Source organism: Bombus impatiens, unplaced genomic scaffold (assembly GCF_000188095.3).
Source record: "Bombus impatiens unplaced genomic scaffold, BIMP_2.2 scf_0136, whole genome shotgun sequence".
Classification (NCBI taxonomy): Eukaryota; Metazoa; Arthropoda; class Insecta; order Hymenoptera; family Apidae; genus Bombus; species Bombus impatiens.
The window spans coordinates 136,015-157,283 of record NT_176555.1 but is presented as its reverse complement, the minus strand read 5'-3'; the positions used below and the strand labels follow the sequence as shown (position 1 = coordinate 157,283).

The following is a 21,269-nucleotide window of genomic DNA, read 5'->3' as shown; positions in this document are numbered from 1 at the left end:
ACGCATGTAAATTACCTTATTTATATTTTGGGGATGATTCATTTTCGTACATATGTATTGCGTGCAAAAATTTTTAACTATCCCAGACTTACGTTAGAATCAGAGAAAACCGAGAATAGCGTAGTACTGCATCTTTGAGCGAAATAGAGCCAGGTCTTTGACGTAGCGTTGCATTCCAGTATAAAGTGAAATTGAGAGCTCTTAACATAGCGCTACGTGTTTCAATAATCTAACACTGGAAATCCTCGACTCAGTCCTACCTTATTCGATAAGCTTCAGCCGGAAGCCCTCGAACGTTCTACCGTGTTCCCAGCCAAGTATCTAAAGCCAGAGTCCTTTGATTCATCGATGTAGTACCTTACCATAAATTAAACACACCACTGATCCAGCTAAATTCCTTGGAAGTCGAAAGTTCGATAAATAAATCTAAAGTTAAAATAGTTGGACAATCGAAACGACAGGGAATAATAACGGTCCTCCATTGTCAAAGAACAAATGCTCGTAAATTCAAGAATTTGAAGAAATTCAATGGAACAAGAGGTGTCACGAGCAAGAAATTGCTCGTATAAAATGGAACGCGTCTAACGCAGTTGCAAGCACGAAACGGGCTCTAAGGCGGGCACTGAGACCCGAATTCAAGAGCGATGAAGAACTAAACATCAGCAGGACACGAGCAAAGGGGAAAATTCCTTTTGATTCGGGACGCGGTCTTTCCGACATAATGGCTGACATATATTTCACTGGAAGAAAACAATGGCGACAGTGCTCCTAGCACGAGCAAACCGAGCGTTCCGACGTGGAGAAAGTTCGATACGGCGAAAACGAGTAAAAGAATCCGTTTTCGTCGACGAGGCGAACGACCAGAGTGAAGAGAAAAGAATAGGGTAGACTTCAGGTGTAACGAAATCTCTCGATGAGAATCATTGTTCGTCACGGTTAACCGTTTCACTTGGTACTGTCAGGCTACTTCAGGCTCCATCCTGTTCTTAGTCGATCATAATTGTCCGTCTTTGTTGTAATTAATCGCGATAAAATTTCATTTTAATTAACCGGAGAGCGCGACGTTTCGTTAAACGGATTTCTTTCGACACCACCCTCTGTCTTTCGACTGCCTTTATGTCGTAAATAAATTACACTACGAATCGTTGGTGCCAGATACACTCAGTCTGTCGAGAGTCGATCGCCGTGTGAAATTTGGCGAAAGAAATTGTTGACGTCAGACAAACAACATCTCGCCTTTTACTCTTTTCTCCTCCAATCGAGTTCTTATTTCATCCTGAGAGAGTTCTCTCTCTCTCTCTCTCTCTCTCTCTCTCTGTGATTCTTTCTTTTTCTTTTCTTTCCTCTTTGTTCTTTTTTTAGTTCTTAGAAAGAATCTATCGACACGAAATTGGAAACTCGAGCGAAAGTATCGAGCAGTAAATCATCCCGGCCAGCTCCGCAGCTATTTGCAAAGAGATAAGAGAAGAAGACGTCTGTAACGGCCAGCTCGAAGAGTTCTCGAGGGCGCTTATCGTTCGCCAGGAATCTGTACACAGCATCACGTCGTTGGGGCGCGACACGACGACCAACTTTCAAGCAACCTACAGGAGAAGTCATATTCGACAACGATAACGATTTCCTTCTCGGCGCAACCGGTGGTCCATTGAAATCGTATATCGACGCAATCACTTTCGCGACCATTCGCGTTCGTCACGCTACCACGTCGATATTCAATTGACGACCATCGCTACGCCGAGTAAATTCGGGCGCAACATTGGCTTAACGTCGATTTCGCTCGACCAGCCTGCTCCAGCAATGGTGTACACGCTTGGCGAAAGTTGAAAAGCTTGATAGGTGTTACCATAATAAAAATAAGAGATTCGCTTTCGCCTATCCGCGAATACGATAGCTACGAGTGAGAGGAAAATGGATGAAGACAAGGATTGCAAATGCAGAGCGGCAATAGTTCCCGTAATTATTTCAAAATTAATTTGCGCCAGGCTCGCGAAGGAAGATTCGCTAAATACGTTCATCCTCTGTTCGTATCCAGCTTTCATAAAGTTAGCGAATCTGGCCGTCGGTAACGTTATTTTAGACGAAAATACGGTCACGTACAGAACGGATGTAACTTCCTGTCGCGGTTGTTTGGTCCCTCTAGTTAATGTTGCAACGCCGGTGACGCGGTTGTTTGGTCCCTGTAGTTAATGTTGCAACACCGGTGACCAAGATGAATCGTTGACTAGATGCGATGTTACTCGAAGACCAAGTTACCGGATTATTGTATTATTTTGTCGTATTGTATTTGTTATTATTGTATCGTGTCGTATTACTTCAGGAGTAATCCACGTTTAGTAGTTTCGATGGAAAATTGTCTCTTTGAAATGGAGGAATAAGACGTTTGTTCTGTCGTACGTTGACGAGTAAAATGGTAAATCATTGAAGGAACGAAGAAAGGATGAAGATATAGAGTAGAAGATTAGGTTCATTTTATGCAGATACTTCGTCAATCAATTTACGATACGCAGATGCTCGTGCTTTTTAAAGAAATTATAACTACGGACGCTCGAATCGATTGAATATCTATCTACAAACACCTCTCCACGACAGAGATATAAAAGGGGACACTTGTTGCAGATAAAAAGATAGAATAGGATCTCTCTTTGCGTTGTAATAAAATTACAGATCCCGTCTTTTAAATCATCTTTCCCAGAATAGTCTGTCCATCATTACCGCGTCGTGTCGTCGTTAGAAAAGACCAACATTTTTTTGCTGAAGAAAACCGATTAGTCGGATTCTAAGAAAACAGAAGCAAAAAGTAGCTGTAGCAACGTCTGCCTCAGACGAGACGGAATAACAGATTTATCCAGGAAATCCGACGTTACGTATTCGGGTCGCGTTCGTAACTACCTCTTTTTCGTCTAGACGTGTTAATTTTTTCCGTGGGCCACGCTTCCGAAAGAGGAGAGCTGAACAAGGCAGCTGACATCCGAGGAAAGAACATCCGGAACGTGAAATGAAATTCAGGGGCGAGGCTTCGCCCGTTCTTTGGCTATTGCGTGGTCGTGAAAACGCGTAAGAGAGAAATGTACTTGAAAGCCGAAGGATATTTCAGGATTTCATGGCCAACAAATTTCTGGCCGAGAGTTCTACTGAAATAAAAGCTTCTAAACGTCACTTCCGCGGCTCATTTTTACCGTTATTTGTGCTCGATAATCAACGTTGCGTACTGGCTGTATTTAGCCGCGAATAATAGAAACTTCCGTAAGATAACGCAGGAAAATGGCCATCTGCTCCATCGTAACATAAACAAGGCGGTACGTTGCTAAAGAGTTCATAAAATATTAGATACTTTATAACGTCAAGTCCGTATCTTTTCTTACAGCGGAACACAATATCCACCTCCATTTACAAACTCTTCTCGTCCTTTCATATCGCTTTTGTAAACTTTTGTATTCTTCTTATTAAAAAAATTCATCGCCATGTCTCTGAATGGTTTCCGCGTATTGCAAGATTTTCCTTCACAGCGAACGTTACAGAGATACGAACAAATTTTTTATAGAATCTCTCGATTCTCCTTCGATTCGAAAATTGTGGTCGTTCTCGTGCTGTGACATTTTTATCAACTTGCATGAAAGAAACGTGCGAAACATACGAGGCAAAGTTCGAAGAAAAACGTAATTGACTCAGCGCGTTAGAAGCGACGCGAACTTTTCAGATCGCCTAATAAAACAGAAAGTTATCCGTCACTAGTGGAAACTCCGACCCTCGAATTTTCTACGAATGAAAGTCAGGAGAAACAGAATGTTCAGTATTACGTATTCGCGTGGTTCGATATTATCCTACTGGTGCTTCGATATACACACTGTTCAAACTCACGCTTTTACCACCTCTTTTTGCGAAACACGAAATAACGAGTTTACAAATTTTCGCCTGGACGGACGTTGTACGTTTAAATCACTGGAAGAGACGCGATGGCATGTTCGCTTGGAAAAACGCTGGGGAAAGTAGTTGCATCGTGATGCAAAAAAGTAGAGCGAGGTCTGGGGTGTTTTTGTCATTTTAATGCCACTGTTGTCGAGGTCACAACCTCGAAAAACCTCCAGAAACCTTCTTGGAAACTTTCGATCAAAGGACTCGAAAAAACCTGGAATCAGAAACTCTTTCCTGGCCCATTGACAAACGAGTCGATCGATTTGCCAACGCGATGCCGCGCCGCGCCGGTTCTTTTGTTCCACAAGGGTTTTAAGCGGAAGGGAAACTCGTTAAAACTCGATCGCGAAACGAGAGACCATACGAATATATGCGTGTATGTACGCGAGCTGTGTTCGGTATGATAAAAATAAACAGGCTGAAATAAATATTCATAAATCTCGAACATGTTAACTATTGTTTATAGTTATGCACAATGAATGTGCAAACATTTACATGAGATCAATTACGCACATTCGCGCGACCATTTAAATCTCCCTTCTTTTCTCGACGTAGCATTAACAATTGAACATTGTCTGATACGGTCAATTTCGCTTTGTCGAAGAACTTGAGTAAAAAGTTTGACAAAAAGTTAACTCATCGTCTTACTCTGGAAAATTTATAGCATCCACCCCGATAGGGCAACGTACAGCACTCGAGGCAGCGATGTAGGAACTGAACCTAAGCTGCAGCTTTAACAAGATTTTGAATAATTTGCATGCGAACGAAGAGTATGAACAGATAAACGATACTTGACAAAAATTTTGTGCCGCTTTCCTCGGAATCGCGCCGCTTTAAAATTCTAATTTTTGTTCACTCCTCAGCTTCGTCGCAGAGGTAACGATGATTTTTCACACAAGAACCTAAATATGGTCGTTAGCAAGATTTATGCAATCACCGATAGCGTACAGTTATTCCTGTGACTCTGTTTAAACGATAAATCTTTTTTCTTTCTTATCGCTAATCGTCGACGATTCTTTTCAAGTTTCTTCGGCTAACGTGTAGATTCTTATGCTCATCGAACACGTTTCTAACGCAGGAGACCTGTTCGTGGTGGTGTTCAGTTTGGACTGTCGAGAATCCTTCGAGGAGGCCATCAGACTGCGTGAATCGATCCTGGAAACTAAAGTGAGCGCGACCCAAAGCGCGACCAAGAGCAGGAGCAAAAGTCACTTCAATTTGAAGGTTCCTATGGTCATCGTCGGAAATAAATGTGATAAGGAAACAAAGTACGTGCAACGCACGCGTTAATTAAAGTACAATTAACGATCACGTGAAACTACCATTTGCTACGTAAATAAAATTATACTCTTTGTCGAACACGGCTTTTGAGGGCATTCGTCATTGTTAGTTTTGTAGACTAGAGTTTCATTAACAGAAAACATTAAAGCATCTACCACTTCGAATCTATAGATCACGCGTTAAAATATTCTGACCTGTTTCCACGCTTTTAATTTAAAGTATCACCCGCTACTCGACGATTTTCTCCAGCAATATTTTACATGTTTCTTTTCCGTTTCGAGTACCCTTGTTTATGTATTCACAATCAAGACAGTTTCAAATATTTAACTAACCGTGGAAACGAAATTAAAAACGCGTTGCGCCCGTTTCACAGAACAGTTACGATTGAAGAGGCCGAGGAGTACTGCAACAGTCAAGACGATTGCTGTGTTTTCGTGGAGGCATCCGCAAAGAGAAACTACCACGTGGAGGAGCTTTTCTATCAACTGTTCATAGTGGCCGGCTTGCCGCTGGAAATGGCACCGAATCATCACAGAAAGGTCCCACTCACTTTCGGTTCTCCTACCATGTTACCACCGTCACAGGTAAACATTTGCTAATTATTCTGCGACCTTGCGCTCTCTCGAAATTTCCATTCGATATTTCTCGCTATCGGTCAAAACGATAAACGAGTGCGCGAGCTCGACGCTCAAAGTGTTGTGGAATAATTCTCACAGACACTCTCCAACGATGGAAATTTAACCGAGCGCCAAAGGTTGAATAACGACGAAGCTAAAATTTGCTCGTTTCACGGTGATCGACTCGACGATTCAAAACATCGAAGAGGGGAAACGCTTAGAAAATTTCCGCGACGGGAATTGTATAAAACGATAGAGAACGATAGACGACGCGGTATTCAGGGAATCGTAAATAATGCTGGAATTCGAACGTAGTAACTGAACAATTGGCAAAGTCGCGGAAAGGGGAGGGTGAAAACTCGCATCAGGGCGAGTTATAACTCGAGACAAACGCGTTAAATTGTCAAAACGATTACGTTTCCTCTGCGAAGAGCGTGTCGTCGAGTGGACCTTCTTCAAAAGCTTTTGAAAGAGCGACAATTTGTTTTCAGCCAAGGCATAAAGCCACCCTGAGTATAAAGCGACGGCTGAGCGACGCCTGCGGCGTCGTGGCGCCCAATGTGCGTCGGCCAAGCATCAGAACGGATCTAATGATCATGAGAACGAAAACGTGCTCCCTTGCAGCCGGGAATGAGAACAACGCGCCGGGATCGAGGATAACCCTGCGTACCTCCGACGCCAGAAAGACGTGTTCCATTCAGTGATATCTCTCGGAGATCCTCCCGAAACTGAATTCGAAACGATGGGTCTGGAATTCGAAGGACGATCCTCGCCAACGAACACGATTCTCTCGAACGACGCGGTCGTTATAATATATCGAGTAGAAGGAATTGTTCGTTCCACTTTTAACACTCGTTTGACAAAGAAACGTTTAAACGATGTTTGTTGATTCCATGGAGAATGGGGGACAAGGAAAATTATACAATGGCAAATTAACGTTCCTTCGAAAGAACGGCCAGAAAACGCGAGCAAACATTGCGTTTTTATTGCGTCTGCCGTGGTGTATCGCGCGTAACAAAGTTGGCATGGACGAAGAGTCGTAAGCGAGAATCGTCGAAACGAAGAAAACGTTTAAACCGACCACGCTGCTCGCCTTAATTAATTAAAGAAATAGCTCTAGCATAGCGTTCCGGGAATAACGTATATTACTAAAATAAGATACGATCGCTGAGGACCGATCGTTGGATCGATCGACCGGCGTCGATCAGGAAACGAAAGAGTTCGGCGTAATCGTGGATGAAACGAAAGGGAGACCCTTCCCGTGATAACTCTGGATCTTTTGGTGCGCTATCGGAACAGTCGACCATTTACATTCCTAATCAAAGCAATTAAATCTTCTTTTACCTATCGAGCCTTCGCACCGACGAACTTAACGAATTAAACAATTCTTGGTTGGTAGATCGAGACGAACGATCGCCAATGAAAGATCGTATAGCGAGAATTTCAAACCCAAGATCGATGTATCCTTCGTAGTTTGTTGAAATGGTCGACTGATCGTGACACTTGGATTCTATTTAAGCATGATTGTTAAGCCGACACGAACCAAATACCGTATACGTGTATATAGTTAATTTATTCGTATGAAACGAAATGGCACACTATTGTACCGAACATATACGAGCATTGGATGCGTTGATCAATCATAGCAAACTTTCGAATCATTTTGAATATCGTTCGAATTTGAACAATTGCCGACATTTATCTTCGTCCAGTTACATTGAGCCGAGATTCAATTTAGAAGTTTTCAGTAGTAAAACTAAAGCAAAATTTTCTTAACGGAGGAAAGAAAGAGCGAAGGAAATGATTAAAATTCGATACGCTTTCGAAGCTGTTTAACATTCGACGACACAGCAACACGGCGCACACGCGTGATTGCTCGACATTGAAAGATTGTAACCGTAATAATCAAAGCGCATAGAAACAAAATATGTAAGAGAGACGCATCTTTTCGTAAAACTCACCCCTAATTTTCGGACCAAAAAAACGTTTCGTTCTCTTGTAATAAACACGTAAACAATATCGACACGTTCTTTTCTTTCTTAAATCTCACATCCTTTTACGCTCGTGCTTCTTCGTCCCAGTTAATTAAATAATTAATCACATCCCATTTTTGCAATCAAAAGAAACAAATACCTGGCGGTATTCAGTTCGTTAAAGAGTTAACTTAACCAACTAGGAATTAAAGAACAAGAATTCCTCGAATGGAGGAGTTCGACAGCGAAAGCAGGAAAAAACATACATAATTACCAGTGCCAGTTCCGAGTTGTCAACCTTGCAAGTATGTATTCGAGAAGCCACGCGGCCTCTCTCGAGAAGACTCGTCGGTTTTTCCATTTACGCGGTCGCACGACCATCATTTTTGAAACAACGCCCCGACAACCCAATGGAAAGACATTTTGTTCGAAGCTCTTGGCGAATTAATTAACCCTATAAAAGAAAGCTTTCCGTAGATCTACCGCGAACCCTAGACTCAGGCCAATTACTCGATTAATACGTTAATTAATTTTCCGACCGCAGTGCTTCCATTCTGGTCGTTTTTACAGTACGAACTTCGAATTACAGATGGTTCAATGTCGCAAGTTACGACATTATTTCTTATTAAATGCTACGAAGATATATTATTTCCTAGAGGAGAATTTTCTACATCTTCAAAGTTTTACTTCGAATTTATATAAATTCCAAAACTAATACGAACACAACTTTTCGTTTGAAAAAGAAGACTATTTGTTGCGACACTTACATCATTCGTCGTTTCAACTCGTCGATCGCTAGTTGATTTAAATTCAAACGGTTATTCATCCGTCGTTTTTATCGTGATATTTCAGACGGGCAAAATGTCACGACTGAAATTTATTCAAATCGAGCCTTCAGTCACACTTCTTTTATCTTTTTTTTCCCAATGAAAGATTATTTTTAATGATCGTCGAACAGTCAGACCATTCCAAAGTACACGTAACGCAACCTTCGAGTATAAATTAAATCTCTGGTTCGCAATTACAGTCGAATAAAGGAATTATTACTCATAAGCGTCACTCTCCAAGGACAACATTTTAATCCACTTTAACGGACCTGATTTAACCGACTTAATCGGTGTTAGAGCCTGACTTACGGCAATGAAAGCTGTACTTCGTTCGAAACGGAGACCTCTTCTCTTACCGGCTTAATGCATTCAAAGTACTGCTTACTAATTAACCTTCCCTACGTTACACATTTATGAGAGCTCACCTGATGACATCAAATGAATTTTTTCTGGTAATTCCATTTCAATGGTGCATTCAAAGTAAAGATGTATGGAAAAATATGCGAGGCCAAGTTGCAGTCCGATTGATTGAATCCATGTAATATCTATGCGTTCTTCGAGAGGTTCATCGAAATTTTATCGCAATTATCAACGAAGAAAGTTACATTTATTAATATCGTTCTGATTTGAAAGTTTCTAGAGAAGAAAAACAAACTAACAAAAGTGTTGTTACGAAACTACATTCCTAAAATTCAAGCAACAAATTTCTTCTCAATAAGCGGTGTCTTATCTTCAAGTATCGCTTCTTATCTAAAGCCAACAATTTTGTTCGTTACAATTTAATTGGATATTGGATGGTCAAGCATAAAGAAATCGAAGGAGAGTCGTGTCGACACGACACGAGGTCGGCTTACGTATCGAGATTCAAGCGGCAGAACCCATTAAAAGGAGTTTCACTACAGAGAGAACGTGGTGACCACAAAATTCCAGACGCGCGGAATGTTTAATTAAACTCTGTCAAGAACTCAGAGAATTTCGGACGAGGCATCACAAAGCTCGTGCATCATGCGATGTGTCTCCTTTATCGTCAGAAAAGTAATATCGACTGTACTACTATAGGTACAACAGCTTTTCCAGCAGTTTTAATTAAAGATCTACCACTTCGGTGAAAAGATGCGTGTTCATATTTATAACCTGTTGTATCTGCATCCTCGTTAAACTCCAAACACTTGTGGCGTCCAGTTATTCGATGTCGATGCCGTTTTTCATTAAACACAGACGATTTATCATTCACAAAATGCTAAGAAATTAACGGGATCGACAAATGAAACTGTATTATCCAAGAGTCGTATGCGGAGAGTAATATTATTACCAACTATGATCAACTAGTCCAGCAACAAAGGTTGCAGGATATTTAAACTTATCTTAATAGATGATCAAGTGATCTTCGATCAAAAAATAAGCCAATTATTTCTAATAATCCTACAGATTTAGAAATTAAAATTTTAAATTTCAAATTTCAAAGCATCGTCCCTATATAGAAAGATTTTAAATAAATAAAGACCAAGCGAAAAATATTCCTTTTCCCTCAAAGACAATGTATTCATACGTCTCTTCGTTTTATACATATTACATGTGTATTTCTTCTCCTTGAAGGAACGTGAACAACGACTATCTCAAGTTGTCTTTTGCGATGTTTGTGTGGAGTGTAAGCAATCTGCGAAGTATTTCCTATTCGCTGGAGAAACGCAACGGAAAGGAACGAGATAGAAATCACTTTTCATGCGATCGCAGGGCGAACGCTCATGGGAATTGTGCAATGCGTTCAGTGGTGAAACAGAAAAGAAGGATTTCATTCTAACAGGAAAGAAAATTCGAGAACAGTCGGTGGCTCTAACGAACAGCCAGCATGGGAACTCCCGGTGGAGAAATAAATAGGAGATATCCTGAGGTGCGCCAGCGATAACCACGAGCAAGCTGCGAAATTTCGCACGACGAATGACCGCCATCTGAAATTCCCTGTTCCTCCGCAACAATAATGCGTCAAGGATTCGAATGAATTATCTTTCTCTTGCTACATTAGTTGAAGAAGACGAAAAATTCTTGTTGGCTATTTATAATCGTCAATTGTCTCCTTTTTGTATCCCTATTTTTCATTTTTCTTGCAAAAGTGTACTTTCTTTGTCATAAATTTTTTTTTGTCATAAATTCAGCTTTTGTTTATTCGTAACATATTCATAAGATCTTATGACATGCATTTCACTACTTCTCGGTATGTATTTTTAAAAACGCGTTTTAATATCATTCCGATGCATATTAAAATAATTATGTTAGATAGCAAAGCATCATAATTAAAATTTATTGCGGCTACTAAGTGCCTTGCAATGTCAATAAAAGATTCGAGATATTTACAATGTCATTTATCTTTCATTTTTTCGTACCAATTACATATATAGGTTAATAAGATTAGATTATTTTTTATAAACAATGTCTATTGATTGAAGACAAAAATATTTATCCTTAAATGCATAATTTACATTCACGTTTTCAATATCCGAATTAAATAAAAAAAAAATATATTATGCATTGTAATCGAAATGTACCTGTACATAACCTATAAAATCTTAATGAAGTTAATAACCGTAAATTTAAACCAAAAAATATTCAGATATGAAATTCATAACCGCGCATGCTTACAACGTACGATACATAATCGACCTCTCGAACCATCGATGTAACCTAAAGCGCAAGCGTATTATCCACAGGGGAACAGTCCATCATGGCCAAAGTAATTTTATCGGGAACATCTAGTTGACGATGAAACGACTAGAGATCTTACATCGAACTTAGCTTTTAAGCCGCAGATCGGATCGTGTCGCGACGTTCGTCGTGTTCATGATTGGGATGTTGAATCGTCCATGGTAAAGGGAACACATATAGAAAGGCAAGCACACGTACTTACTTACTGACATATCTATACATACATGTATAGTATACGGTGGTCATTTCAGAGTAGCGATTTTACAGAATCGGCACGTGCATCTTTCATTTACATAGTTACTTATAGTAATGATCATTTATCCGAAATGTTTTCTCACCAGTGCCAACATGTCGCTCGGAGAACAAAGACGTAGTTTCTCGACAACCCATCACTCGTGAAAATTATTCAACTCTATGAACGTAAAAAGTGTTGATTATACGATTACTGTTTTTGTATTTGTAATTGAATTTGTGATTAATTCACGATTTAAATTCTACTTACCGACGCGACCGTGATAATTGCGCTGTAGATAATTGCGAAGTTTCAACAAATTATTATATATATTACAAACATTACAACATTATTTCAAACCGAGTTAGAATTATGAAGCAAATTCGTAACTTATATCGATACGTAGAAATACGTAGATTAATCGATTATATCATTTAATCGATTGTTTCGATTGACTCGATTGATCATTCGATTTATAAATATCATGAATAATTCAAATCTAAAATCGAGCTGCTTATCGCGATGTCTTTCGTATAAAAATGATAATTATATTTTTATTTTAGTTGATTTTGAAATTGAAATTTACAAATATGTATATGTTTACAGAGTAATCATTGATGTTATAACATAACACGATTCAGTAAGGAATACTTAATGTAACTCGATAAATTTCATCCTAATAAATAAATTTACGAAAGCGAATGATTTGTAAAGATGAGTGGCGGAGAACGCAACAGAAGCATTTTCAGTTATGAAACGTTGGTTCACGCGATATCCGGCGCTGCTGTAAGTATACATCAATGAATTTTGAAAAGTTGTTAAATCTTTAGTGGTATGTAAATTAACTTTTTGGCTATGATACTTTACAGGGCGGCGTTGTTGCAATGACAATATTCTTTCCTTTAGATACAGTACGAAGCAGATTACAATGTAGGTATATTAAAAAATTATATATTTGACCTACTTATAATAATCGTTAATAAATCACATAAATAAATAAAAATCACATACTTTGTAAAGGTCATAGTAGTACGTTTGTGTACATTGACTAAATGTATTTCAAACAATCGATAAATTTGAAAACAACAGATTTAGAATAGATATAAGTGTTTGTGACATAAAAAATTAGATTAATTTTCGCACCACTGACTGTGTATATTGCGCAAAAAATGCATTAAGTAAAATGAAGTAACATAAATGAATGCATTAAATCTTCATGAAAGAATTCAAATTAATTAATAGATTAATATAACACTTACACAATTAATCTCAAACTGTCATGAATAACCTTGTAGTTAATCTTCTAATGTACAGTATCGTGTGAGAAACGCGGTACATCGATCAGGCTGAACGTAAACCTAGAAATAAAATAGATATTTACATACATATATTTACATATTATTATCAAAGTTAGTTTTTCTTGCAGTGGAAGAAGACCGAGAATCGAAAAGTACACTTGCTACAATCCGTGATCTCGCCGCAAAGGAAGGACCGTAAGTTTTTTTGTTTTGTAATACGTTTAATGAGTCATAATTATTGAAATAAAAATTTCGTCTCATTTATGGTAACATCCTAGAGCCACCTTGTACAGGGGAATGGTACCGGTTCTTCAAAGTCTATGTGTTAGCAACTTCGTTTATTTCTACACATTCCACGGCTTGAAAATGCTCAGAGCAAGCAAGAATCAATCAGCTGGAAATGATCTACTGGTTGCATCAATTGCAGGTATGGTATTTAACAAAAATCACTTGAAGAGTTTTTGCTTAAAAATCGTTGTTCTAGGTGTAATTAATGTTTTAACAACGACACCACTGTGGGTAGTAAATACTAGACTGAAAATGAGAGGCATCGATAACACTCAGGAAAGAAATAACCTTTACAATACCTTATATGGTACGTTTTTGCGACACCAGAATTAATAAATTGGTATCAATAAATGTTGAATGAAGTTCAATTTCTGACACGTGTACAATAAATACTGTTTAATTTTTATAAAGATATAGTCTATATCTATGTAAATAGTACGCTTAATGATGCATCTAGAAAATGACTGCAAATACTAGAAATGAATTGTTGTTAAATTAATACATTTCTATGGCACATTACCTGTTTAGATGGTCTTATATATATATGGAAATACGAAGGTTTAAAAAAGCTTTGGGCTGGGACTGTGCCGAGCTTGATGCTAGTTATGAATCCAGCCATTCAGTTTATGACTTATGAAACTATTAAAAGGAAAGTTCTCGCATCTCTACATGGTGTACCACCTGCATGGACATTCTTTGTTATTGGTGCTATAGCCAAAGCGGTTGCAACCATACTAACTTATCCATTGCAATTAGTTCAAACCAAACTGAGAGTACGTATTTACATTATTTTAATTATTTTCTTAGCTTTCATAAAGACTGTACATACAGCATGATTTTAACTTTTAGCATGGTCATAAGTATCCAAACCTGCCACCAAACGCTGGGAGCTTAGAAATCCTATTTTATATATTAAAGTAAGTAATATTTTTATAAAATGACACAAGTGTAATTGTATTTAATGCGACTTCTTATTTTCAGGAAACAAGGAATAGGAGGACTATACAAAGGAATGGAAGCGAAATTATTGCAAACCATTCTCACAGCGGCATTAATGTTTTTATCTTACGAAAAGATTTCAAGACTCGTTTTTCGCATTCTTTTGCATAGACCGATGTTAAGATAACAAATTTGGAGCAATATTTATTAGTCAGCAAACTTAATATTGTTCTCCATGTAAAGTCCTCTTTTATTGTAATGGAATAATGGTATAAAATACATATATGTAACTTATATTGTAAAAAAATATTGAAAATGCTTTCTTATTTAATATAATTTTCATAGCAATTAGAAATAAAAGAGAAAGGAGTATTTAAGGTACTTTTAAAATTTACTTTATTGCGAAATTTTATCATATACCTTAGCGATCAACGAGTTAGCATTGAAATATTATGCAAAACTCTTTTGTTTAACCACAAACGCCAAACCACATAACAGAAAAATATCCATCACACTTCTACGTATATCCGGAAAATGTGAACTCAACCATCGAGAATACTGGCGAATCTCAAGAAAACACATTTCCGGTTTCAGTCACATTTTCGTCGTCGATCCAATCACTCCACCTCGCTTGTATCGCAGACGCGAGAAATAGAGTCGAAATGGAGCGATAAACAGGCTGAATGTGTAAATCTTGTTGATCAGAAGAGTTTGTCGTTGAAAAAAGTCGAGCGCAAATCCACAAAGGCCATTCTAAGATTCTGGAATAAACTCAAGCATCGCAAAAACGCGAGAAAGAAAGTAGAACCTATTACAAATGAATCATTAGCTTCCATGTAAGTTTCTATGTTAAAATATCAAATAAAACTCACTTTTTGAATAATTTGTAAATGCAAATTTGACCTCCGCATTTTTAGCAACCTATAATATGATATAAATAATAAGAAATGTTAATTTACTTCAGACGGAATTATAGTCATGTTGAAAAAACAATGAGCGCTAGATCGCAACGTGGGACCCACGACACGCCAACGACCAAACGATTTCGGAGCCCGCGGATCACCGTGAGAAACCGAACAGCAAAACCACAGATAACATACGATTACGATGCTGCTATCAGTCAACCGGATGTACCGAATTTACTAGATTATAAGAATATCGGTCGTGGTGTGATGGTTAGTGGAGTTCCACTTAGAAAGAAAGCTCTAAAGACTCGCTTAAAAGGACGAATTATATCAAGAAAGAATTTTCAGAAAAGATCTCAGGAAATCAAGACGAAGTCGCTGATCCAAAAGAACGCCTCACCCATCAAAACACATACACGATCACCCAGTAGGATTAATCAAAAAACGATGGCCTCTTCCAGTATCTTTGAGAAAGAAAATTATATCGGCGAAAAAGAGAATATTACCAACAATGATACCAATAACGTTGAACATTTGTCGAACTCGTTGAGGGTTTGTACATCTCTTTCCTCCCTCGGTCGTTCAGAATTTTGTTCTTGAACTTAATTTTAAAACTTATTTTGATTAAGAAAATCACTTTACTTCATTATGGTGACATGTAAATTCGTTATATTTAGAAAAATTTAGTAGTGGACGCTAAAAACATTTCGTACAAGGATACGAAAGAGGCGATTGAGAACGATAACAATAATCAAATGACACAACAGATGAAAAACGAGACGTCAGAAGATTATGAAATTGCTAAAAAGAAATCAGCAGTTCAAGTCAAGGGCAGTAAAATTCCTCGTGCGAAGATAGCTGTTTTTCCAGTTCATACGTTTTATGAACTACATTCGGTAATGTAATATACGTAAAGATAAAAATCAAATTTGGCTAGAGATTAAACAGTAATGAATTACTTGTATGATAGACGAAAAAAGTAAAAACGAAAGAATCTCCTCACTTGAAATATTCCACGACAAACTCTACTACTGACAAGTTAGTTAAAAAATAAGATAAAAGATAATTACATTCTGTTATCAATGAACATTTATTATAATAATTAAACATGAATTTAAAGCGTCGATATCTCGGAAAAAAGTATGAAAAAAAGATCATCCAGTAAAGAAGAACAAAGTACTCATAAACAAGATGTGGTTCGTTTCAACGAATTACAAAAGAATACAAGTACATGCGATAATTTTTAAAATCTATATCAAAGGGAAAATGTTAATTGACTCAAAAACATTCATTTTATCTAGAACAGTTTGGAACAAAGAGGAAACTTCGACGTTAGAGGCAGATGAAGAAGCAGAGGATCGTGGATTAACATCGGCCGACGAATCCCCGGCTATTATTAGTAGTATCGATGACCCTCGCGTTTTAACAATTCTACGAAGTTTGAAACTGAACTGCCCTTGCAAATCGTGCAGCGAACACAATCCAGTTTCCACAAATCAACAGGAAGATAACAGCGATTTAAAGAGTTCGTCCCCGGAAGAAATTAGAAAGAAAAAATGGTTAAAATGATATATTTAAAATTATCTACTTGAAGCTCAGAGTATAATGATTGTCACGATAATTACATGTGATTATCAACAGGTCATTGAAATATCGAAAATACATCGAGACGACCTCAGAGGATGTGGATATTTCGTCTGATTGCAATAGCGAATACAGTAAAAAAGAAAAGAGAGGTCAACACAAAGCGAAGTATATTTTGACTCATCGTATCAAAACAAGCTCAATAGTACACGCACCACCAAAAATTACGAATCGTCGACGAACTAGTTTCTCCTTTTTTAATACCCTTTTTGACATTGTTTTCTGGCCTTATTTATTTTTGAAAACGAATCGATGAGAGCTGACTTTCTTCTTCGTTTTTGGGAAGATAATATTTAAGAAGAAATGGTATGAACAATAGATCGATAATTGAAAAGTTTCATGATTTCTTTAAATATCTTTGTAGAGATATAGATATGAAACTTCGAAGTTACCATTTATTTTATGTATTGTATACGCATTATTTTTTACGACCTAAAAAATTGTATGATCTTATTAATTAATAATATATTTCACTCTACATATAGTGTTTACAAAATATTTCAGAAAACATTTAAAATAGAGCACTTACGTATATGTTTAAGAAAATATATTTTTTATTATGTATAATAAAAATACAAATCAGAATACGCATAATTCATCGAGTCTCACAATCAGCATAAAAGTCAATTATTTACAACGATTTTATATGATAAAATACAATGGTAAAACATTGCCGGTGTATTATAAAATAAAATTTTATGAAAAAATGTGAATAATGAATACAAAAAAATAAGAGATACAAATGTCTTCCACGATTTTACAACACACCGATTGCTGAAAGTATAAAAAATTATGTCAATACTTTCTTATTAAGTACTTCTCGATTGACCTACCTTTCTTTGTGGGTGTTGATATACTCCTATGAAGTTTTTTCGAAAAAAATGATAAAGTTAGCCTGTCGTAAAGATTATCAATTTCATTTACAGTGTTCTCCAAGATTCTTGTAAGAGCCTTTTCATTTTGCACCAAAGCTTTGTCAGCGATCAAAGATAAGTGCAGATAACCCCGATAAGTTAACAACGAACATCCAATCCCCGTGTAACTCCTGAAAACGATAACTCTGAAAGCTGTGGTACTTCCAATCTTTGAGATATGGGTTTTTTACTAAAACATCATATAAGAGGACAGAAGGTATATGGCATAAAAAAACTTGTAACCTGTTTGGTATCCAAAAAACGATATTTTTCAAAGGATGGCCCATTAATTTTACTTCCTGAGGGCCAACTAAATTGCTAAACACCATCGTGCTGTAACTCCTAAAAATCGGTCGTAAAAATTTATCAGGCAACACAGCTGTGAGATACTTCATCACCAAAAAATTCACTTTGTAATCGGGACTCTTTCTGAGCGAATCATTTGCTCTCTTAATAGCATCAAGGCGTTCTAAAAGTTGAGAATTTTCACGTGGATCCGCAAGCTGTTTGCCGTTTATCTGCGAAATACAAAGCGGCAATATGCCAACTGAGAAATTATTTTGCAACGGAAGGTTCTCGCTCCATTCCTCGATTTTCATCGGTAGGACGACGCTTAATTTCGTTGGAACCGGTTCGTTCATCTGTAAAATTTAAATTCACGTAGAAGTAACTATTCGCGAAGAAAATTCAAATACAGGTAAAGAATACCTAACCACTTACCCGAAGAAAGTACTTGTGTAAACTAACGGACAGAGCAGCTAATAGTACGTCTCCAAATCTTGCGCCTGTGATGCTTCTTATGTTCTGAATCTTTGTAAAGAGCCTCTGATTGCAGGCATTCTTGAAATCATCCTCGAGCCAATAAGAGATCAATTTTTCACCTGATAATTCTGCTCCATGGAGTGCGCTACGATAAAACATTTTACAATATTTTTAAGGTGTTTGGAAAGAAAAGTTAGTGAACGGATAAACAAACCTTTTGTCCATGCTACGAAAAGCTTGTTGAATCAAGCAACCAGGAGCATCTATGATAATCTTCGTCATTTTTAAATAATTCTGTACCTTTTTCCAAACAATTTCCGAGAAAAAAGTACTTAATTTATCTCGTTCTCCCATTAGAAATAGTCTCGTTTCCTGTCTCAATTCTTCCAAAGTAACATTTCGCAGGTACTCTAGTCCCTCGTTGAACCTTCTCTTTAATAATTTAACGACATGTGGAAACACCACTAAATAGATGAACGGCATGGTAGCCGACATAACATCCTTTTGAAATGTAGTGCTGTTTAAGCTGTTGTCGATGTTCAAGCAAGGATTCACAGGATTCGTCACAGGTACTGTCGCATTTGACTTCTTCGTTTTCTCGCTCTTCATTCTAAAACTCGTATGCTCCAACTGCAAGAACGTTTCTGGGACCGGTTCTTTGTCGATAATAATGTCCCTAAAGAATTTGAGGAGAGCCATACCATCGCCTAAGGAATGATGGACGCGGAACAAAATAGGAACCTTGATTTTGCTCGTCAAACGTTCCTCCATTCGTCGAAGATAATGATGACTCGACCTGGGACAACATTTCCCAATTAAAATCTCCCAGGATGCTGTATGATTCTCCGGTAGAGGCTGATTGCAAACATTCGACAAAACCCTTTTCAAGTGACCGTTATAAATATTGTCACAGGATCCGTCGCAGTTCCCACGCTCATATTCCAACCATCTGATCCGTCCTTTCAGATCGATCTCCTCGCTCCTCTCCCAGAAATAGTAGCCGAACTTTCTCTTTCTCTTATACAATAACTTCTCGAAATACGAGCACACTATACGATTTTTTGCCAAATCTCGAAAACTCTCCAAGAAGTTGGCGTTCGAATGTCGAGCATCTTTTTCTAAGATCATAAGGATGTTGTTCACAGAAAGTGCCGATGATTGTTCTATAGCCCAAACGCAATCCGCCCCATCAAGAAGACCAGCGAATTTATCCTTCAATTGTATCCTTAGAACGATCTCTACGATTCGACGATAAAAGTACGAGCATATTAATAGTAAAATAATTAACGGAGAGAAAAGAAAGGTATAGAGCATGAAGAATGCTTCGTATATTTTCGTCATGATGTTTTATCAACTTTGCACTTGTTGAATCCTTCTGCTTCGAAAATGCGAAATCTTGTTCAGATGCTATGTTTTGTCGTTATATTTTTTATCGCACTGATAGGTTACACCTGTAAAAACGATTTAGAGGTCAACAAATTAAAGTATCGAAGATTTATTAATCGCTTAAAAAAGATCAACTTACACGAAGTCTAATAACAATCAGATAACCCTGAGTTCTCTCAGTGCTGATCAGCACCAAGTAAGACTAGTCTGAACAAAGTTGTTGCTTTTATAGTGAAGCACTTGTCATCGATCGCCGCTAACTTAATTTAATGTGTCTCTTTCATCCGGTTATTACCTTTAGAGTTGCATAATTCCGATGTTCTTAAACAGTGACCCTCATGTTCCCACCTACGATCTTCTTCTTAACCCGCTCGAACTCTGCAACTGTATGGTTTTACGGATCTTATCTTTGAAAAGTTTGCGCGTAAAATCTCTCGTGAAAAAAATTAACAGAGCTTACAATTTCGGGAAAATCGACTAAACGGTTTAATCAAAAGGAATAGCGTTGCTATTTCCGCTAGTTTTGTAACTGCGTTTCGCTTTCTGCAGAAGAACTCTTAAAAAAAGAATTTTCGTAAACTAGCCCATCGCTACGTCGAATTTCTCGAGCTGATAACGCATCTTTACTGACTATCGAGGATATTTCAGAATCTTTTTTAAAAGCCCCGTCGTTTGATTTCCTCAATGTATCCTAATACATAATTATTTTCAGTTCTCAAACTGTTTATTGAATATTTTCTATCTAATGTTCGCTTCTTCAAATATTTCAACCTGTAACGTTTCGATAGAACCACGTAACAAAATTTCTTGTTCATCTTTTCGTCTTTTTAAAGTCAAGTATTTTTTACAAATACTTTCCACGGATTCGTTCCGTTCAACGAGTCTATCGCCAAGTGTTAATAATTTTTGTTGAAGACTACTGATCTAGAATCGATCAATTTTAACGATAAAATTAACATAAATATATTAAAACGTACAAAACTATGTACCTCCTGCGTTTTTTCTTTAAGAAGCAAATTTCGGGAATTAAGTTCTCGTTTTAATTGCTCGTTGCGCGTTAATAAAGCATCGTACCTAGTAAATATTTTAACATCAATTTTTTTAAACGTTTATTAATTTGTGTTATAATGTAAATAATAAATAATGTTACTTTTGATGCCAAGATCTTTGTACTTCCTTTTTCAAAGAATCTGGCAACGTAATATCGCTTCCAAGACGAATGTCAGTAACACTCTGTCGAAATAAATCTACAAACATAATGTCAATAACGTTATTGTTCCTCACGGCTTAAACATTCCCACATACTGAGCATATTTTTATTGCGTTTATTTGCTTTTCTGAGATCGTCCATCATTATTTTGCTTTTTGCTTTTAAATTTGAGTATCGTAGCCATCGCTCCGCCTCTAAGCTCCGGGTAATCATGAGACTTTCCTCCAAAGATTTTATGGTACTGCGTATATTATTTATTTTTACAATCATTGTTTGCACACGAGAATCTTCCTTATGTTCTTGATACATTTCATAATTAACATATCTAACAAATATCAATTAATTGAATACCGACATGAATGAAGAAGCATTTGAATGTTG

General features: G+C 37.3%; 4 protein-coding genes and 1 pseudogene across 10 annotated transcripts in view; 3 read left to right on the top strand and 2 right to left on the bottom strand.

Moving 5' to 3' along the window:
* The window catches only part of LOC100747238 (dexamethasone-induced Ras-related protein 1), a 44,792-nt gene extending 36,963 nt beyond the window's left edge, over window positions 1–7,829 (top strand). The window contains exons 4-6 of the mRNA XM_003487076.4: window positions 4,991–5,180; window positions 5,567–5,777; window positions 6,302–7,829. Coding sequence (XP_003487124.1) covers window positions 4,991–5,180; window positions 5,567–5,777; window positions 6,302–6,514 — 614 coding nt within the window. The 3' untranslated portion in view covers window positions 6,515–7,829. The remainder of the gene's footprint in view (window positions 1–4,990; window positions 5,181–5,566; window positions 5,778–6,301) is intronic.
* Window positions 7,830–11,266: 3,437 nt separating this feature from the next.
* On the top strand, window positions 11,267–14,450 carry LOC100747042 (peroxisomal membrane protein PMP34). Of its 6 annotated transcripts, none has more exons than XM_012381979.3 (9): window positions 11,268–11,494; window positions 12,149–12,328; window positions 12,412–12,472; window positions 12,969–13,035; window positions 13,119–13,267; window positions 13,325–13,435; window positions 13,657–13,901; window positions 13,978–14,045; window positions 14,110–14,449. In XM_012381979.3, the coding sequence occupies exons 2-9, from the start codon at window positions 12,257–12,259 to the stop codon at window positions 14,252–14,254; spliced, it is 918 nt and encodes a 305-aa protein (XP_012237402.1). In that variant the 5' UTR covers window positions 11,268–11,494; window positions 12,149–12,256; the 3' UTR covers window positions 14,255–14,449. The 6 variants fall into 6 exon arrangements, with proteins under 6 accessions (XP_012237399.1, XP_012237402.1, XP_012237400.1 ...); XM_012381980.2 differs by lacking the exon at window positions 11,268–11,494 and adding an exon at window positions 11,525–11,730; XM_012381976.3 differs by having other exon boundaries at window positions 11,267–11,494; window positions 13,119–13,435; window positions 14,110–14,450.
* A 142-nt stretch (window positions 14,451–14,592) lies between these two features.
* LOC105680219 (myb-like protein D) lies at window positions 14,593–16,698 on the top strand. Of its 2 annotated transcripts, XM_033319183.1 has the most exons (4): window positions 14,593–15,524; window positions 15,650–15,868; window positions 15,943–16,010; window positions 16,093–16,390. In XM_033319183.1, exons 1-4 carry the CDS (start codon window positions 15,015–15,017, stop codon window positions 16,217–16,219), a joined length of 924 nt encoding a protein of 307 aa, XP_033175074.1. In that variant the 5' UTR covers window positions 14,593–15,014; the 3' UTR covers window positions 16,220–16,390. The 2 variants fall into 2 exon arrangements, with proteins under 2 accessions (XP_033175074.1, XP_033175073.1); XM_033319182.1 differs by lacking the exon at window positions 15,943–16,010 and having other exon boundaries at window positions 16,279–16,698.
* Window positions 16,699–17,299: 601 nt separating this feature from the next.
* On the bottom strand, window positions 17,300–19,955 carry LOC100746921. The gene is made up of 6 exons (XM_003487073.4): window positions 19,818–19,955; window positions 18,507–19,743; window positions 18,251–18,437; window positions 17,774–18,171; window positions 17,450–17,661; window positions 17,300–17,390 (listed from the first exon to the last, which is right to left on the bottom strand). The coding sequence occupies exons 2-6, from the start codon at window positions 19,631–19,633 to the stop codon at window positions 17,374–17,376; spliced, it is 1,941 nt and encodes a 646-aa protein (XP_003487121.1). The 5' UTR covers window positions 19,634–19,743; window positions 19,818–19,955; the 3' UTR covers window positions 17,300–17,373.
* A 151-nt stretch (window positions 19,956–20,106) lies between these two features.
* Window positions 20,107–21,207, bottom strand: LOC105680352 (annotated as a pseudogene).
* Between the last annotated feature and the right edge of the window lie 62 nt (window positions 21,208–21,269).

What these genes read in the sequence shown, in the direction of transcription:
- LOC100747042 (XM_012381976.3), top strand. Translation starts at nt 12,257, where the DNA reads ATGAGTGGCGGAGAACGCAACAGAAGCATTTTCAGTTATGAAACGTTG. An exon ending in ACGCGATATCCGGCGCTGCT is followed by an intron (nt 12,329 to 12,411) that starts GTAAGTATACAT and finishes GATACTTTACAG; the next exon opens with GGCGGCGTTGTTGCAATGAC. An exon ending in ATCCTATTTTATATATTAAA is followed by an intron (nt 14,046 to 14,109) that starts GTAAGTAATATT and finishes TCTTATTTTCAG; the next exon opens with GAAACAAGGAATAGGAGGAC.
- LOC105680219 (XM_033319183.1), top strand. Translation starts at nt 15,015, where the DNA reads ATGTTAATTTACTTCAGACGGAATTATAGTCATGTTGAAAAAACAATG. An exon ending in ATTTGTCGAACTCGTTGAGG is followed by an intron (nt 15,525 to 15,649) that starts GTTTGTACATCT and finishes CGTTATATTTAG; the next exon opens with AAAAATTTAGTAGTGGACGC. An exon ending in CGTTTTATGAACTACATTCG is followed by an intron (nt 15,869 to 15,942) that starts GTAATGTAATAT and finishes CTTGTATGATAG; the next exon opens with ACGAAAAAAGTAAAAACGAA.
- LOC100746921 (XM_003487073.4), bottom strand. Translation starts at nt 19,633, where the DNA reads ATGACGAAAATATACGAAGCATTCTTCATGCTCTATACCTTTCTTTTC. An exon ending in TACACAAGTACTTTCTTCGG is followed by an intron (nt 18,172 to 18,250) that starts GTAAGTGGTTAG and finishes TAAATTTTACAG; the next exon opens with ATGAACGAACCGGTTCCAAC. An exon ending in GTTTTTTGGATACCAAACAG is followed by an intron (nt 17,662 to 17,773) that starts GTTACAAGTTTT and finishes TATCGTTTTCAG; the next exon opens with GAGTTACACGGGGATTGGAT.